Genomic DNA, 19,940 nt, shown 5'->3' with positions numbered 1-19,940 from the left:
AACTTGATTATATAAGACCAATAAAAAAAAAAAATTTACTATGTAGAGTATATGCACTATTACTAGGTCAGGGCTCCTTTTGCACAAATTGCTGCATCAATGCCTGTGGCACTGCTGAGGTGTTATGCAAGCCCAGGTTTCCATGATAATTGTCTTCAGCTTGTTTGTTGGGTCTGGTGTCTCTCAACTTTCTTTTGACATCCTGCTACCAGATAAGGAAGGCAACAGTTGTCCAAGTCCTGGATACGTCTGTGATGACTCTTGGAGCATTGACTTCAACTGCAGTACGCTCCTTGTGAATCTCCCCCAAATTCTTGAATGGTCTTTTTTTTTACAATCCTTTCAAGGCTGTGGTTATCCCTGTTGCTTGAATGACTTTTTCTACTAGCTTGCTTATAACAGTGACCTTTTGTGGCTTGTAGGATGTCAATGACTGTCTTCTGGACAACTGTCAAGTTAGCAGTCTTCCCCATGAGTGTGTAGCCTACTGAACCAGAATGAGGGACCATTTAAGGGCTTAAGATCCCTTTGCAGGTATTCTGTGATGACTAGCTGATTAGAGTGTGACACCATGAGTCTACAATATTGAACTTTTTCACCATATTAGAATTTTCTGAGATACTGACTTTTGGGTTTTCATTAGCTGTAAGCCATAATCATCAACATTAAAAGTAATAAACAGATAAACAGATCAGTCTGTATGTAATGAATCTATAACATTTATGTGGTTCACTTTTTTAATTGAATTACTGAATTAAATTAACCTTAAATATTCCAATTTATTAAGATGTACCTGTACAAGTAAAAAGATACTTACCAACGACCCCCTTCATCCCATTAGAAGTATATTTAACAGTAAATAGCTAAAAGGGCTGCATAATGTTAACACAGTCCTTAGATTTTCAGATTTTTACTGTCCCGAAGAAAAATGATCTCACAACGTGGAAGTCAAATAACTTCACTAGGGGAAAAGCATTGATATTCTATGATGGAGCATGCTATGATTTTTACACTCCTACCTACATACAATCAAGGTGTCTGGGGTGCTTCACCTCATATTCATGTATCAGATACCAATAATTTATTTAAACCACAATCACAAACAAATGTTCATACTTCTTTTTAATTAATATTTGGATAATATACATGCAAACTCTGTAACTCAAAACTCACATAAATTATCTTCCCAGCCCCTACCTTCTCTAATGTCTACAATAAATATACTTATAGACAAATTATTTGCATTACAGATCTCACATATCAGATAGAGTAGGAGATACAAAGGAATTAATATAAGGATCTTTGTTCTCATGGTGACTATGTATTTTGCCCAAAAACACATTCTACTGTAATATACATTTTTGAAAACGAATATTAATTTACATAACAAATTTTGAAGTAAGATACCAGTCATCCTTTGGTACCGGTAAGTATGAAAAAAAAAAAAAAAAAAACATTGGGCAAATGTATAAAAAATGAACCTAATATTCTACAGTTTTCAAACCACCACATTTTTTTATTGCATGTAATTAAAAATTTAGCATAGTCACTCAAATGAATCTGTATGGTGCCACCTGCTGATCAGCTGTTTAAAGTGGCCGCTCTGTATGGTCCCACTCGTGCAAGTGCTGGAGTCCATATCGTTGTAGGGGCACTTTTAAGGCTACTTTCACACTAGCGTTTTAGTTTTCCGGTATTGAGACCCATTATAGGGGCTCAATACCGAAAAAAGTAAACATTTCAGTTTTGTCCCCATTCATTGTCAATTGCTCCAAAATGCATTATGTTCCTATACCAGAGAGCAAACCGCAACATGTTGTAGTTTGCTTTCCATCCTGGGATGCAGAGCAAGACCGATCCGGCATGACTCCCAATGCAAGTCAATGGGGACTGATCAGTTTTCTCTGACACAATCTGTCTCTATAGAAAACAGATCGGATGCAGATGGTTGTATTATCGGTAACGGAAGCGTTTTTGCTGAACCCTGCTGGATCCAGCAAAAACGCTAGTGTGAAAGTATGTGTAACTATAGATTTATATCTACATAGTGTATCTGGATATTTTAAGACATGAATCAGCTCAGAATTTTGAACCTACTGAGATAATAAGGGGTGGACAGTCACTTACATTGTTAGCTCTTTTCCCCTCTCATATTATACTTGCTATACTCTTCATGTAACTATGATCTGGGGTTGTACTAGGTCAATGATAAATCCATCCAAGACAGTGGGGGCTCGTGTGTGAATTCTGTGATGTCTAAGAAGATCAGATCTCTGGATAAAACCTTTTCCACATTCTGAACATGAAAATGGCCTCTCTCCTGTGTGAGTTTTCATGTGCATTGTGAGTGGAGATTTACGTGTAAAACATTTCCCACATTCGGAACATGAAAATGGCTTCATGCCTGTGTGAATTTTTTTATGTGTGACAAGACTGGATTTCATGTTAAAACATTTCCCACATTCTGAACATGAAAACAGCTGCTCATCGCGGTCATTTCTCTGAAGAACTTCATAGGTACCACCATATTCAGTTTCTGATGGTTTTCTCTCTGGGTGAATTTTCTGATGTCTGACAAGATCCCATTTCTGAATAAAAAATTTACCGCATACTAAACATAAAAATGGCTTCTCCCCTGTGTGACTCCTCTGGTGTATCTCCAGCTGACATTTACGTGTAAATGATTTCCAACATTCTGAACATGAAAATGGTTTCTCACCAGTGTGAGTTGTGTGATGTTGAACAAGAGTTTTTTTCTGGGTAAAGCTTTTCCCACATTCTGAACATGAGAATGGCTTCTCCCCTGTGTGAATTCTCTGATGTCGCTCAAGATGGTCTTTCTGCATAAAGCTTTTCCCACATTCTGAACATGAAAACGGCTTCTCGCCAGTATGAATTTTCTGATGTTTAACAAGATATGCTTTCTGGGTGAACCGCTTCCCACATTCTGAACATGGAAAAGGCCTATACTCTTTGTCAAGTCCATGATGTCTGTCAGGAAGGATACATGTACCTTTCTCACATTCCAAACATGAAAACGACTTCCCCGTTGTGTGAATATTCTGATGTTTATCGAGACCTGATTTCTGGAAAAAACATTTCCCACATTCAGAGCACTGAAATGGCCTCTCCCCTGTGTGAGTCCGATGATGTTTATCAAGACCTGATTTCTTTGAAAACCGTTTCCCACATTCCAAACATGGATACGGCCTTTCTCCTGTGTGAGTTCTCTGATGGACAACAAGAATTGACTTCTTTGCAAAACATTTCCCACATTCCAAACAATGGAACGGTTTCTCCCCTGTGTGAGTCTGATAATGTTTTTCAAGTGCTGACTTTTTTGAAAAGGACTTCCCACATTCCAAACATGGATATGGCCTTTTTCCTGTATGAGTTCTCTCATGATCAACAAGAACTGATTTCTTAAAAAAGCATTTCCCACATTCTAAGCACAAATATGGTTTCTCCCCTGTGTGAAGGCCTTGGTGATTAACAAGAACAGATTTATTTGCAAATAATTCCCAACCTTCTGAACAGGAGTATAGTTTCTCTCTCATGTGAAATTTCTGATGTTCTAACAGGTAGCATTTATAAGTAAAAGATTTATCACATTTGCCACATGTAAACGGCCTTTCACCAGTGTAAATTCTCTGATGTCTGTAAAGACTGGCCCTCTGCGTAAAACATTTTCCACCTCTGGAGCAAGAAAACTGCTTTTCTCCAGTGTGATATACTTGATGCTCTACAAGATGTGCCTTCTGAGTATAAGATTTGCCACACGTATTGCACACAAAAGGTCTCTGTCCCGTGTGTGTTATCTCATGTCTAAAAAGATTGGACTTACGTGTAAAACATTTCCCACATTCAGAACATGAAAACAGTTTATCATCTTTATGTTGAGAACTTTGTGTAACATTAGTTGAAGGTTCCTCTTGAAAACCGGGCTCAGACAATTGATGTGTATGTAGAAGTCCTGGGGATACATTTAGGGCACTGGAAATTTCTTCTGGATAATCTTGTATCATATATTCAATTTCACAGTCTGGAGATGAAAGTTGAAGTCCCTCTGGTAACAAATTGTGGTCAGCTGTTGGGAAATAGGATTTTGTTTTTACTTTTTATTAGACATGCAGTATATGTGTTAATCACATGATAAATGACCTGTAACTCCAGTGGTCCACACTGGTCTCTACTGATTTTCCTGCAGCAATGAAGTGCCAAATACTCATGTGACTGCTGTAGCCAATCACTGGTCATGGTGGTCTTTTGACGTATATGTCAGCATCATTGCTGAGGCCGGGTATTGGCTGCAGTGATCACAGAGGTGTAAAGTATATCACTTCTGCAAGAATATCAACTGTCACAGACAGGCCTTCATTAAGACATAGGGATTTTAGAAATTGTGGTGCAGAGGAAAACTGGCTTAGTTGCCCATAGCAACCAGTCAATTGATCCTTTCATTTACAAAAGTAGTTCTGAAAAATGAAAGGTGGAATCTTATTGGTTACTATGAGAGACAGTTTTCCTTTGCACCACTTTTTATCTCTTTAACCCCTTAAAGCTCGATGACGTATGTGTAATGTACGTCATATCTGGACGTGACTTAAAGTCCAGTGACAAACGGTGGATATAAAAAGTCTACACACCCCTGTTAACATGTCAGGTTTCTGTGATGTAAAAAAATGAGACAAAGATAAATCATTTCAGAACTTTTTCCACCTTTAATGTGACCTATAAACTGTACAACTCAATAAAAAAAAAAAGTAGAGGTAAGAAAAAATATAAAAATAAAATAATACGGTTGCATAAGTGTGCACACCCTTAAACTAATACTTTGTTGAAGCACCTTTTGATTTTATTACAGCACTCTGTCTGTCAGCATGACTTGGCAAAATTTGCCCACTCTTCTTTGCAAAAACACTCCAAATCTATCAGATTGCGGGGGCATCTCCTGTCCACAGCCCTCTTCAGATCACCCCACAGATTTTCAATCGGACTCAGGTCTGGGCTCTGGCTGGGCCATTCCAAAACTTTAATCTTCTTCTGGTGAAGCCATTCCTTTGTTGATTTGGATATATGCTTTGGGTCGTTGTCATGCTGAAAGATGAAGTTCCTCTTCATGTTCAGCTTTCTAGCAGAAGCCTGAAAGTTTTGTGCCAATATTGACTGGTATTTGGAACTGTTCATAATTCCCTCTAGCTTAACTAAGACCCCAGTTCCAGCTGAAGAAAAACAGCCCCAAAACATGATGCTGCCACCACCATGCTTCACTGTGGGTATGGTGTTCTTTTGGTTATGTGCAGAGTTGTTTTTGCACCAAACATATCTCCTGGAATTATGGCCCAAAAATTCAACCTTGGTTTCATCAGACCATAACACCTTTTGCCACATGCATTTGGGAGACTTTAGGTGTGTTTTTGCAAAATGTAGCCCGGCTTAGATGTTTTTCTTCGTAAGAAAAAGCTTTCATCTTGCTACGCCACCCCATAGCCCAGACATATGAAGAATACGGCAGATTGTCACATGTACAACACAGCCAGTACTTGCCAGATATTCCTGCAGCTCCTTTAATGTTTCTGTAGCCCTCTTGGTAGCCTTCCAGACCAGTTTTCTTCTCGTCTTTTCATCAATTTTGGAGGGACGTCCAGTTCTTGGTAATGTTACTGTTGTGCCATATTTTCTCCACTTGATGATGACTGTCTTTACTGTGTTCCATGGTATATCTAATGCCTTGGAAATTCTTTTGTACCCTTCTCCTGACTGATGCCTTTTAACAGTGAGATCCCTCTGATGCTTTGGAAGCTCTCTGTGGACCATGGCTTTTGCTGTGGGATGCGACTAAGAAAATGTCAGGAAAGACCAACTAGAGCAGCTGAACTTTATTTGGGGTTAATCAGAGGCACTTTAAATGATGGCAGGTGTATGCTGACTCCTATTTAACATGATTTTGAATGTGATTGCTTAATTGTAAACACAGCTACATCCCCAGTTATAAGAAGGTGTGGACACTTATGCAACCACATAATTTTTTTTTTGTTTTGTTTTCTTCCCTCCACCTAAAATATTTCAGTTTGTTTTTCAATTGAGTGGTACAGTTTATAGATCACATTAAAGGTGGAAAAAGTTCAGAAATTATTTATCTTTGTCTAATTTGTTTACATTACAGAAACCTGACATTTTAACAGGGGTGTGTAGACTTTTTATATCCACTGTACATGTACATCATGATGATCGGGTGGGTGCAGGAGTCCAGCAGTCACTGATAGCCGGACCCCTGCTGTATGCACGATGATGCATTACAATACAGAAGGGGATCAGACCCCCAAAAGTTGAAGTCTACGAGTGGGACAAAAAAAAAGTATTAAAAAAAATGTCCCCCAAAATTTAAAGTTTCAAGTAAAAAAGAAAAAGCATCCTTTTCCCCAAAAAATGAAAAAAAAATAAAAAATAGGGAAACAAAGAAAAGTAGACATATTAGGTATCGCCGCATCCGTATCGACCAGCTCTATAAAAATATTACATGACCTAACCCCTCAGGTGAATACCGTCAAAAAATAAAATAAAAACTGTGCTAAATAAAATAAAAATTTTCACCGTACATCACTAAAAGTGCATCACCAAGTGATCAAAAAGGCAAATACCCCCAAAATAGTACCAATCTAACTGTCAACTCATCCCCCAAAAAATTAGCCCCTACCTGAGACAATCGCCCAAAAAAATAAACAACCTGCACTATAAAAATACCACATGACCTAACCCCTCAGGTGGGTAAAAATCATTAAAAAAAATGTATAAATAAAAAAACCAGTGTCAAAAAAGCCATTTTTTGTCACCTTACATCACAAAAAGTGTAATAGCAAGCGATCAAAAAGTCCTTTGCACCCCAAAATAGTGCCAATCAAACTGTAATCTCATCCTGCAAGAATAATACCCTACCTAAGACAATCACCCAAAAAAAAAATTATATGGCTTTCAGACTATAGAGACACTAAAATATAATTTTTTTTTTGTTTCAAAAATTATATCATTGTGTAAAACTTAAATAAAATAAAAAAAGTATACATATTAGGTATTGCCACGTCCCTCAGGTGAACACCGTAAAAAAAAAAAAATCGGTGTAAATTTTTTTGGGGGGCACCTTACATCACAAAAAGTCATACCAAGCGATTAAAAAGTCATACGCACCCCAAAATTATACCAATCGAACCGTCATCTCATGCCGCAAAAAATGAGATCTTACCGAAGACAATCGCCCCAAAAAATATAAAAAAAACTATGGCTCTAAGCATAACTTGGGCCTCTTTCACACTTGCGTTGTCCGGATCCGGCGTGTACTCCACTTGCCGGAATTACACGCCGGATCCGGAAAAACGCAAGTGTACTGAAAGCATTTGAAGACGGATCCGTCTTCAAAATGCTTTCAGTGTTACTATGGCACCCAGGACGCTATTAAAGTCCTGGTTGCTATAGTAGGAGCGGGGGAGCGGTATACTTACAGTCTGCGCGGCTCCCGGGGCGCTCACGAGTGATGTCAGAGCGCCCCATGCGCATGGATGACGTGCCATGCGATCACGTCATCCATGTGCGTGGGGCGCCCTGACGTCACTCTGGAGCGCCCCGGGAGCCGCACGGACGGTAAGTATGCTGCTCCCCCGCTACACTTTACCATGGCTACCAGGACTTTAGCGTCCCGGCAACCATGGTAACCACTCTAAAAAAGCTAAACATCGGATCCGGCAATGCACGGAAACAACGTTTAGCTTAAGGCCGGATCCGGATCAATGCCTTTTAATGGGCATTCATTCCGGATCCGGCCTTGCGGCAAGTCTTCAGGATTTTTGGCCGGAGCAAAAAGCGCAGCATGCTGCAGTATTTTCTCCGGCCAAAAAATGTTCCGTTCCGGAACTGAAGACATCCTGATGCATCCTGAACGGATTTCACTCCATTCAGAATGCATGGGGATAATCCTGATCAGGATTCTTCCGGCATAGAGCCCCGACGACGGAACTCTATGCCGGAAGACAAGAACGCAGGTGTGAAAGAGCCCTTAAAGGGCCGAACATAAATCTGACTTGGCTAAAACTGACTTTAGCCATATGTGAAAGTGAAGTGAGCTGTCAGAGTAATGATAAATCTGGCCCCTGGTGTAGACCTGTGTGGATGTCAAGACTGAAGGACCTGCGAGCCTCTATTGAATAATAAGGGTCATATGACTGTGAATGGCATTTAGGATAGGAATAAAGCTGCAAGCTCCTATTGGCTAATACATTTTTTTGAGAATATCTCAAGAATCGTACGTCCTAGAGAGCTGAGACCTTTACAAAAACATTCCCAGACAGACACCCAATGTTCCTATGTGCCAAATTTGGTGTAGTTCGGTCCAGTCGTTTGGCCGTGTATAAAGAACACTCAACAGACAGAAATTCAGTTTTATATATAAACAGTACTAGCAGTCAAAATATACCTGTGCAAAGCAAGGTCACCCTATTTCATTTAATGTTTGTGTATGAGATTAAAGATATCCATAGTGTTCCCTATAACAGTGACCTGTACAGCACCCCTCCCCCTTAACATTGACCTCCACAGTACCCCACCCCCTTAACATTGACCTCCACAGCAGCCCGCCTCCTTAACAGTGAAACCACCACAGCGGTCCACCCCCTTAACAGCGACCTCTGTGACCACTCCCCTTTAACAGTGAACCCACCCACTGAACCATGCCCTCTTAATATAAGACCTCCACAGCACCCAATCCCCTTAATATAAGACTACCATAGTACCCTGCCCTCTTAAAATGTGACCTCCATAGCACCTCGCCCTTTAACAGTGACCTCCACAGCACTATGCTCACTTAACTTTGACCTTTAACAGTGAAGAAAAATGGCCGAGTTGTTATGGAAACCTGTTGTAACTGTGTGTGTCAAGACTGAAGGACCTGAGAGAAAGATTACTCACCAGTGCCAATGTCTGTAGAAAATTCCTCCTCCATGGACTGCTGATCACTGTTCATATACATCTCCTCTTCTCTCTCTATAATTTCAACTTTAAGATCAATGATATCTTCACCCTTTCACAAGAAGTGAAAAAGTAATGTCAAAGTTGGGGAAGTTTGGCAGAAGTTACAGTTGAAGTTAAAGCACCAGGAATCTAAATTTTTAACAACCACCTAAACCAAAATTCTTTACATTATCCAACTATATGCCTATTTAAATAGAAAAAATAAAATAATGTTGAAAAAAACTGAAACTTAGCTGCAAAGAGCTTCTCTAAGACTTGTATAAAGGATATGATGATGGCTCAACTATCTACCTGGTAATTCTGTGGGACACTGTGATTTTCCTTGAAACAATCCTGGGAATTTAGCCGACTGGGATATATATCTGGCAGATTCTCTTTACTGGATCCATCTGCAGGAAAAACACATACTGAATAAATCCTATGTGATCAGATGATAGAGGCATCTGGATGATCCTTCTTTTCATTATAATAAAATTCTCATCTTACCTGGTGACATGGGAGGCTGGTGGTCCTCCATCATGACATTGTTGTAAAGATCCTTATGTCCTTCTAAATACTCCCACTCTTCTATGAATAAATGGACAGCAACATCCTTGCACCTTACCAGAACCTGACACACACAATGATAGTCATTATCTAGCCTTATTTTTTCTTGGTATCACTGTATAATGTCCCAGCATTCGTGGCAGCCCTCACCTCTCCAGTTAGCAGCTCAACTATCTTATTGATGAGTGCTAAGATCTTCGGCTCATTGGTCCTCTCATGTAGGAGTGAGTGAGATGAGTCCGTAGATGCTTTCTTCACTACTGTAAAATTCTGTGTATGACGAGATGATCACAACCATCATCATATATAATCCCAAAATCCCTCATGTCTGCAATAATGTTCATGTGTTATTAAAGAGGATTTTCAGCTAAAACACCATAACTGACCATATACTGTACTACTATTGAATATAAGGTTAGCATGATGGACAAAGTTTACAAATCATTTATGGATACATATGAGAGAAGTCTTTGACTGGTAATTTTATTTTTATTGCATCCTCTCTTGGCTTTCGTGGAGGAAACTGCAACAAAAATTGCATGCAAGAAAACAGCCAAACCCGGGTCATGTTATATATGTTACCCGAGAAGTCCCTCACCTCTCGGGCAAGCAGGTAGATGATCTCCAAGGAAAGATTTAGCACTCTTTCTGTCATCAGCTCCTTGTGCCTCTCCATTTTTGAATGGTCAGTATGGTAGAGGAGTGCTGTCTTGTGGAGGACACTATGAGGAAAATTCAACTCAGAGGATTTTGAACAGTAAGCACCTGAATGTAATAAACATATACAAATATAGTATTACACAAAAAGTTGTGTTATGAGCTCAGCTTATATTTAGGTATAACCATGAAATGAGAATATAAGTCATACTAGAGAAATTTTGAAATGATTAGGCAAGTTCTTATGTTCAGAGCTTTTTCTATAGCAGTCAGAATTTAGGATGCCCTAGTAATGGTCACATAACATTTCACTGGCACCAGAATATCTACCTCTCTACCACCCTGAGTGTGAGTCAACATTAGTTACAGGATATAAAATACACATAGCTAATTGCAACAATTAATGCACATAGCATACATGTTTCTAAATGAACTTCACCGCTGCTTCAAAACTGGTCTATTACTGGTACTAGAATTTGTATAGGATGTCCCTACAAACACTACTCATGGTACTACCAAAACATCAGCTTATATATAGGATGTGACTACTTATAAAATCAGTAAAAGTGTGTGTGCGCATATGTTTTGTGTGGATATTTCTGTCTATGTATGACTCTGCAGGTATGAAATACACTCTGCTGGCTAGAAAGCAGTCCTAAGGACAATTTTCATACAAAGATCATTTTACCTCATATCGGTTTGCCATTAGAAACACACATATAAAGTGGGATACATTCCTTAACCTTCTAGTGTTCTGCTCTGTTTGGCACCAGTTTTACAGTTACATAAGCCCGAATGGTTATCCCTATCATAAGAGATCACAAAGCTTAATCTAGAGCTTTAGTTTGAACCCATCAAGTAGATATACTGATCAGCCGTAACATGAAAGCCAAGTAATGTTGTTTGGGTTCTCTGTGTGCTGCCAAAGAGGCCCTGACTCATTGAGGCATGGATGGACTCAAGCAAGATCTCTGAAGATGTCCTATGATATTTGTCACCAAGACCAAACAGCAGATTCATTAAGTCTTATAAGATGCAAAGTGGAGCCTTAATGGATTGGACTTGTTTATCTGCCAATTCAAATTTAGAGTCAACACCTTAGACTCTTTGTCATGTTCCTCAAACCATTCCTGAACTATTATTGCATGTTCACTTCCCGTCTAATATATCCCAGCTCTTGACACGTTCTATAGTCACAACATGTCAATGCTATTCAATTTATGGCTTATCTGTAAATTATAGGTATGGCGCACACTAAAACTATATATTTAACTAGATTTTTTAACTATATTTCAAAAATCCACAAGACCAATCATATACAATATTAATTCAGGCTGTGTAACGATTAATATTAGCAATTGTAAAGGGTTTGTCTGACTTCAGCAAGTGGCATTTCTCATGTAGAGATAATACAAGCCACTTAGTGTTCAAGCCACATAGTGTGCAAGCACAGCTGCTGGATTGCAGGGTGGTCGACACCATTGAAATAAGAAGTGGAAAAATTAATCAAGCCAGCAAGGAGGCAATAAGGACAATCATAATACATTAGTAAGTGTCTTGTATTAACTTTCTCTACATGATAAATGCCATTTGCTTGAAGTGAGACAGTCCCTTTAAAATTGCTAATGTTAATTGTTAGAATTTATAGTTATAAATGCAGAGAAAGTAAGATGTCAAAAGAAAAGAAAACTATAGCAGTTGACCCCATGATGTACAATAAATGGTGATGTTAGCTGTACTCTATTATTAAACAAATAAAGGAACAGTCTTATTAGAATTGCTTGGTCCTTATACCTTGTCCTTCTCCCTTAGCTCCAGCTTGAATGTTGTGCATGATTGGCCCTTTTGGATTCTAAATTGTTAATACTGAAATATTTATTCACCCTTGCATTAATAGCTATTGGATGTGTTGATTGTAGTTAACAGACTGCAGAGGGAGCATGACCAGACTGTATTAGTGAGTCCACGTGTCACATAGCCCTGACAACCCACCAGGCATTACTCACCTAAGCTGACACCTTTGGAGGTTTCCCCTTTCTTACACTGCTGGTCAACCTTCACACCCTTAAACAAATTCAACAGACAGTTGGTCAGGGCATGCAAGTTTTAATGTTTCTAAAAGACTAAAACAATGCACATAAAAAAAAAGTGAATATATATATATATACACACACACATATATACAGGTGAAACTCTGAAAATTTGAATATTGTGCAAAAGTCCATTTATTTCAGTAATGCAAATTAAAAGGAATTGCATTAATGCAGCTTAAAATTGGAATTTTGTGAAAAGGTTCAATATTCTAGGCTCAAAGTGTCACACTCTAGTCAGCTAACTAATCCATACCCCCTGAGCAAAGAGTCCCTCAAAATTGTGACTTTGGGGTTTCATAAGCTGTAAGCCATAATTATCCAAATTATAACAAATAAAGGCTTGAAATATCTCGCTTTGCATGTAATGAGTCTCTCTCATAAGTTAGTTTCACCTTTTAAGTTGCATTACTGAAATAAATGAACTTTGCACAATATTCAAATTTTTCGAGTTTCACCTGTATATTAGTATCAGTTTTGTGATTGCTTTTTAGAATTAATTTTACAGCCTTCACTGTACTGTATACTGGGCAGGTGAAAGAGGTTGGGGCATAAGGGTAAGTGTCACTCAAGGAACAACAAACTTGGAGCCAGCATTATGCAGTACAATGTTTTCTGTCACCACATATGTCCAAACAAAACTGCCCGACCTCTGAGATGTGTGCTGGTCGGCTGATCGCCATGGTCATCTTCCTCGGTACCTGCATTGTCAAGAAAACTGCTGTTTTATAACATGTAAATGAGCCCCTAGGGCTTTGCTCACTGCCATTAATGCCAAGCCCCCACCACTAAGACTGACAGGCCACTCAGTGAAAACATATCCACGCCTAGCACAGAAGTATTGCGGGAAGGCGTTCTGCACATGCGCAGTGAAGGGATGGAGACTTCTGGGCAATCATCATCCCTTTACTGTGCCCATGCCAAATGCGATCCCGTAATACTTCCGGACCAGGCGTAAATATGTTTTCACTGCGTGGCCTGTTAGTCTTACCGGTGGGGACACAGCATGAAGGGCAATCAGTGGAACCACTGGGAGCAACAAGGTGCAGTGGCACTGACCTCATTGCTCCCAGGGGCCTACTTGCAGAGAATAAAACAGCAGTTTTCTTGGCAATGTGGGCACCGAGGAAGATGGGACCAGCGCACATCTCAAAGGTCAGCCAGTATTATTTGGGCATATATGGTGACAGATGCCCTTTAAGGAAACAAACAATACTAACTGCAGTCAATAATAGTAGAATAGCATAAAGGATACCTAAATTCTGATGATTTTCCCTCCCTATACACTGTGATATAAAAGGTATAAACCAGGTCCACACCACTTTTCTACATATAAGATCTCTGGAAAGTTAAAGTTCTAACTACCTGATGATTATGAAAGATGCTGTTATTTTCCTCATGATATTCTTGGGAATACAGCCGACTGGGACTCTCTGGTGAATTTCTGTTACTGGATCCATCTGTTGGAAACAGGCAGTGGCTAAAAATACAGGTCAAAACTTGCAGGATACTGTTTTATTTCATAAATGGAAGGGAAAAGGAAATATCTTAATACCCAAGCAAGTTATGGGTGAGGGGGCCTATCTTTTAGGCTATGTCCGGAACATGGCCACCATATTGGATCAAGGTCAAATATTTCCAATTGGGAAGGGGTCATGTAGCTTATTAAAGAAGACCAGAATCTCTTGTGGTTCAAAAGTTATTAACACAGAAAGCTGCAACAACTACCGGGAATGTTACCTGTGATGCACAGCTATTTGACGTGTTCAATATGTTGTCCCTGGTGCTGAACACAGAACTTTGACGTTTTGAAATGTCTGTGTTGATAACTTTTAAACCACAAGATATATCCGATTGCAGCAATCGATTACTTGAAAACTTGTCTTCTTTGATACATTACATGACTCCCTTCCCATTGGAAATATTTGCCCTTGATCCAATATGGTGGCTTTCAAGATGGCAGCCATGTTTTGGACATAGCCTCAAAGACAGGCCCCCTCACCCATTACATGCTTTCCTTTCTGAAATAAAAGGGTGCCCTGAGACTTTTGACTCATCCTGTACATTGTATATATCTGAATAATCAGATGATGGAGGGAGGTATCTAGATGATCCTCAAAACTGCTCCATTCAATGAGAGGCTACTCTTACCCGGTGATGTGAAGGTTTCATGGTTCTCCATCACGATGTCCTTGTAGTTATCCTTGTGTCCCTCTATGTACTCCCACTCCTCCATAGAGAAATAGACAGTGACATCCTGACATCTTATAGGAACCTGACATACAATCATACTGTTATCATCCAGACACATTAGGGCAGATTTAATAACCCTACAGGCGACAGCTGTCTAGACCAAATTACGGTGGCTCATGCTGGATGACACATTTGGTGCATGGCTAATCATTTTGTCTGACACCTAATAATTAGCTTCATTAGAGATAGAATTTTAAGCCAGAATTGTGAACTAACTTTGGACCAAAATGTTGTATACTAGGCTGTGCCACTTTGTCAGGCTTGGCGCCGAAAATTTCTTTGAACCTAGATGAGCAATTTATGCCAAAATCTAGGTGTGCACACATTAGTAAATGTCAGCCAGTATCCCCTGGTGTTATTGTAGAAGGTCATGTCAATGCTCACCTCTCCAGTCAGCAGCTCAATCATCTTGTTGGTGAGTTTTAGAATCTTCTGAGCATTGTTTCTATCATATATCAGTCTATGAAGTTGATGCATTCTGCCTGAGCTCTGGGTCCTCCTGCTCCATCCCCCTGACCCTCTGTGATGGCCGAGGGGGGTCACACACTTACTAGATGTTTTCAGTAAGGTGTAATCCTGTGTTGAGAGAGACACCGATAGGATTATATATATTCCTAGAGTCACAAGTCCAATCACACTGTTGCTTTATTAATAAATATGGATGAGATGTCATGTGAAATAACTGCTACATTTCCTCACCTCTCCAGTCAGCAAGTTGATGATCTCCTGAGTGAGGTTAAATATACTGTAGAATATTCTGATTTGGCCAATTTCCATCCTGAGAGGCTCACCAATAGTGAGGATCAAGCCTTAAGGACAGAATATGAAGCTTCAACATAGATGCTTAGATGCAAAAAAAAAGAAAGAAAAAAAAAGAAAAAGAAAATGAAGAACTGCATATTTAATGTTTATACTCACTTGACATGTTATTTTCCCATTTTAGGGTTTGGCCACACGTGTCAAGCCCAATGCAGATTATCCACAGTGGATCTGCCGGTATTCTTCTGCAGAAAGATCTGCACTGAACTACTGTGGATACACTGTGGGTTACCCACAGATTTCACCCTCTGTATTGCAAAGGGTAAATCTGCTGCAAATCTCTGCAACATAAATTGACATGCAGTGGACTTACAGGGGTTGTCCGCTTTTTTTCTATTGATGACCTATCTTCAGGATAGTTAATCAATATCAGATCGGGGGGTCCGACACCCGATACCATTGATGATCAGCTGTTTGAAGAGAAAGCAGCACTCTTCTCTGTTTACCGGCTTGCTGCAATAGTTGCAGTGGCGAGCTGTCTAATTACAACTATGGCATCACCATTTGCTTCTATGGGACGGCACGTGCACTGCTGCAGCAGTCACATGCCACTTGGTGAATACATTACTGCTGCAGCCAGACATTGTCCGCTGTCAAGCCTCAGGCTGGGTCTCCTAGGCAACCTGTTTGTGTACTACTCACTGTAGTACACGAACAGGCAATGCATTACAATACAGATGTATTGTAATGCATTGCAGAGGGGATCAGACCCCCAAAAGTGAACATCAGAAATAAAATAATAAAAATAAAGTAAAAAAATAAAAATTAAAAACGCCCCTTTCCCCTTATTTTATAATTAAAAAACTAAACAAAAACTCATACATATTAGGTATCGCCGCATCCGTAATGACCGGCTCTATAAATATATCACATGATCCACCCAGTCCAATAAACAAACAAATCTATTTTTGTCACCTTACATCACAAAAAGTGCAACACCAAGCGATCCAAAAGTTGTATGTCCCATAAAATGGTATCAATAAAACAGTCACCTCCTCCCGCAAAGAATGAGCCCCTACCTAAGACAATCGCCCAAAAAAATAAATAAAATATAGCTCTCAGAACATAGAGACACTAAAACATTTTTTTGTTTCAAAACTGCTATTATTGTGCTAATACATAACAAAAATATATACATATTAGGTATCGGCACGTCTGTAACAACCAGCTCTATAAAAATATCACATGACCTAACCCCTCAGAATGGCTTGGATAAGTAAAAGTGTTCCAAAGCTATTACCACATAAAGTGACACACAAAAAATGGCCTGGGCAGAAGAGCGAAAACTGGCCTGGGGTAGAAGGGGTTAAAGTTGTCCAAAAAGCGTAGCCATATATTTATGTCGTCTTTTATCTGTTTTGACAAACGAATGTGGTCGAAAGGTGAGTTTTTTCCTCTAGTAGCTGCGTACATAGGTTTTGAAAAAACTCTTCCCATTGGGATAACTCTGGCTATGAAATTTAAAGAACCCAGAGCCTATTGTAATCTTTTTAATGTAGTTTTATTTGACGATAGTAAATTCTTTAATAAAATTCTAGATGAGACAATTTTTTCTTCTGGTATCTTAAATTCCATATTTACCGTATCTATCTATTGTGATACCTAAAAAAGTGATGATATTAGTGGGAAGAGCTGTATTTTCTACTGCTAATGGCATATTGAAATAATGTAATATTTTTGAAAGTTTTTAGTAAGGCTACTTTCACACCTGCGTTAGGTGCGGATCCGTCTGGTATCTGCACAGACGGATCCGCATCTATAACGCAAACGCTTGTATCCGTTCAGAACGGATCCGTTTGCATTGCCATGAACAAAAAATAAATAAATGATAATGCAAACGAATCCGTTTTGACTTAGACTAAAAGTCAGGCCTAGTTCACACGAACGTATGGATTTTGAAGTTTTTTGCGGTCTGTTTTTCACAGATCCGTTGTTCCGTTTTTGAGTTCCGTTGTGTTTCCGTTCTGTTTTTCCGTTCCGTTTTTCAGGGACCCCCCATGTGGCCAGTCATCATCCCACATGGGTCTCCATCCCCAGGGACAGCCCTTGGATCGTTACCAAAGGTCCCCTGACCACCCCACACTTCACGTCCCTTCTCCTCTCGCTATGCAAGACCCCCCTCACCCCCCTTTCCGCTCCCCTGGACCCTCCCTGGCAGCATCTCCATGTTGGTCCACTGGCTCTTCATGGGACGACCACATGGAGCAATCCCACTTAGTCCCAAGTACCTACAGTTATGCCTCTTTAGGGATCTCCCCTGTACCCCTCATTGAGACTTCTTCCCTTTGCAGACCTATTTGATGAAGATACCAGACCATCAACTATGACAGACCTGCGTACCCCTATTTGCTCTCTACCTTCTAAAGCAGACCTATCCAGTTTTTCTATCAGCATCCTACAAGAATGTAAAAGGGAATTCTCTCAGGTCTGTTTTGAGCTGGCTGCACTTAACACCAGAATTGACTCTGTCATTCAAGACTATGCAACTCTGTCTGCAACCGTCTAAGCTCTACAAGATAAGGCCCAAACTCATGACACGCAACTCTATATTTTACAATAACATCTGGACGATATAGAAAACCGTAGTCGCCGTAACAACATACGGATTAGACGCTTTCCAGAATCAATAACGACAGCAGACCTACTGCCCACGATCGTGATAATATTTAATGGAATCCTAGGACGTCTGCCAAGTTCTCATATAGAGATCGACAGAGCCCTTTGGCCTCCTAACCCTTATGGCGCCCTTTAATTATGCTGCAGAGTTCTGGAAATTCAACACTGTATTGTGCCACAAAAGTGCTTTGGGGCTTATTCACTGGAGGCATAAGAGATTCCATGTTTTCTGGTTTATTCTGAGGGTATACTAGTGACTTTCTATCAAGTTCCAGTGTCTGATGCATACAGCTGGTGACATGTTTCACTGAATAAGCCCTCTGAGATAACCTACTGGTTATATCTCTCGCATCCTGTACAAATGTCTTCATATCTGAGCAATTCCGTCTCGCACAGATCATCTCGCCTTTCGGTATATTCCATGTGGATGGAAAGATGATCCGTGCAATATTGTATTGCCTGCCAGAGGTTTCCTATAGGTGGGCATGTGAATAATGGAGGTGGTGGAGTCACCCCTCAGGCGCAAATCCAAGAAATGAACCTCCTTTCCATGATGGACATCAAAAGATATGGTCTCCAAACATGAATTGTGGTATAGGGTGAAGTGTGGTATGGCCGCCACATCGCCAGACCATATAAACAACAGGTCGTCGATGTAGCGACCATACCATCTTATGCATTCCCAGTAGGGGTGGGTGTCGATGAGGAGAAAGCTCCTCTCCCACCATGCCATAAAAATATTAGCAATGGAGAGAGAGAACTTAGCCCCCATCGACACCCCTGACATCTGACATTTTGGTCAATTTAGTTACTAATGCCTCTTTTTTTTCCTTTATTCTTTTCTAGTTATCTGTTTTGCCCCCCCCCCCCCCCTTATTCCTTGTGTTTTTTCCCCTCCACAGGCATGATGTCACTCAAGATAGTGTCCTTCAACACGAAGGCCCTCAACACCCCAGAAACGAGAGCACCATTTCCATTGCCAGAAGGTAAACATATGCATTCAGGAAAAACATTTTAGGCTGGGTTCACACTTGAGCGTTTTTGACGCGCATTTTTATGCGCGTTTTTGTAATAGTAAACGCGCGTTTGACGCGCGTTTGTGTGATTCACTACAGTGTCCTATGGCCACAAACGCCCCAAAAGTCGCTCATGTACTTTTTGGAGCGTCGGGCGTTTTACAGCGCGATCGTACGCGCTGTAAAACGCCCAAGTGTGAACCATTCCCATAGGGAATCATTGGTTTCTCCTTGTTGAGCGTTTTACAGCGCGTAGGAACGCGCTGTAAAACGCTCAGGTGTGAACCCAGCCTTAAGAAGGGAGGGTCTCCTGACATTCGCTATTGGCACTATACCACCTGACACCTTGCAAATAATCCGGTGAATAAGACGAAAGGAGTCGCCATAGCAATCCAAAAAATCTTTGCCCCACCAGGTGCTAGGCTGTACTGTCGATCTTGGGGCCAGATACCTGATTCTTTCACTTTTGATTGGTAAATGTGAATTCACATTTATTAATGCCTACGCTCCCAATAAAAATCAGGCCTCCTTTATTCTGGACTTAGTTGATATGGCATTTCCCCTCATTCGCGGAATGGTTGTATTTTGCTGCAACTTTAATCTAACACTGGACCCTACGCTGGACAATTCAACTGGATGCGCTTCCCTTCCCTACTCGACTATTAAAAAAGTTAAAAGAGCATTGCTCTTGGCGCCTCCAACACCCAGCAGATAAAGACTACACTTTTTATTCCGCTCCCCATTCCTCCTATAGTAAACTAGATTATATTTTGCTTCAACAACAAGCCCTCTCATGGTTGGACTCCACACAAATAAGCAATATTCTGTGGTCCGACCACACCCCGTTATACTGCTCTTTAAACCTCCCTTTCCTTACAAAACGTGAGTAGACTTGGAGCTTGAATGAATCTCTCCTTCTTGACCC

The 19,940-nt window shown here is 40.2% G+C and overlaps 1 protein-coding gene across 1 annotated transcript in view; it reads right to left on the bottom strand.

Annotated features, from left to right (window-relative positions):
• Positions 1-1,904: 1,904 nt before the first annotated feature.
• Positions 1,905-19,940, bottom strand: part of LOC122923890 (zinc finger protein 420-like) — a 22,913-nt gene continuing 4,877 nt past the window's right edge. Inside the window, exons 2-12 of the mRNA XM_044274743.1 lie at positions 15,264-15,373; positions 14,949-15,140; positions 14,463-14,586; positions 13,677-13,771; positions 12,228-12,285; positions 10,163-10,329; positions 9,715-9,834; positions 9,505-9,628; positions 9,310-9,407; positions 8,956-9,067; positions 1,905-4,087 (exon numbers count right to left, since the gene is read on the bottom strand). Of these exons, the coding sequence (XP_044130678.1) occupies positions 2,172-4,087; positions 8,956-9,067; positions 9,310-9,407; positions 9,505-9,628; positions 9,715-9,834; positions 10,163-10,329; positions 12,228-12,285; positions 13,677-13,771; positions 14,463-14,586; positions 14,949-15,140; positions 15,264-15,341 (3,084 nt within the window). The 5' untranslated portion in view covers positions 15,342-15,373 and the 3' untranslated portion in view covers positions 1,905-2,171. The remainder of the gene's footprint in view (positions 4,088-8,955; positions 9,068-9,309; positions 9,408-9,504; positions 9,629-9,714; positions 9,835-10,162; positions 10,330-12,227; positions 12,286-13,676; positions 13,772-14,462; positions 14,587-14,948; positions 15,141-15,263; positions 15,374-19,940) is intronic.

Source organism: Bufo gargarizans, unplaced genomic scaffold, assembly GCF_014858855.1.
Source record: "Bufo gargarizans isolate SCDJY-AF-19 unplaced genomic scaffold, ASM1485885v1 original_scaffold_2037_pilon, whole genome shotgun sequence".
Lineage (NCBI taxonomy): Eukaryota > Metazoa > Chordata > Amphibia > Anura > Bufonidae > Bufo > Bufo gargarizans.
This window is presented reverse-complemented; position numbering and strand designations above follow the sequence as displayed.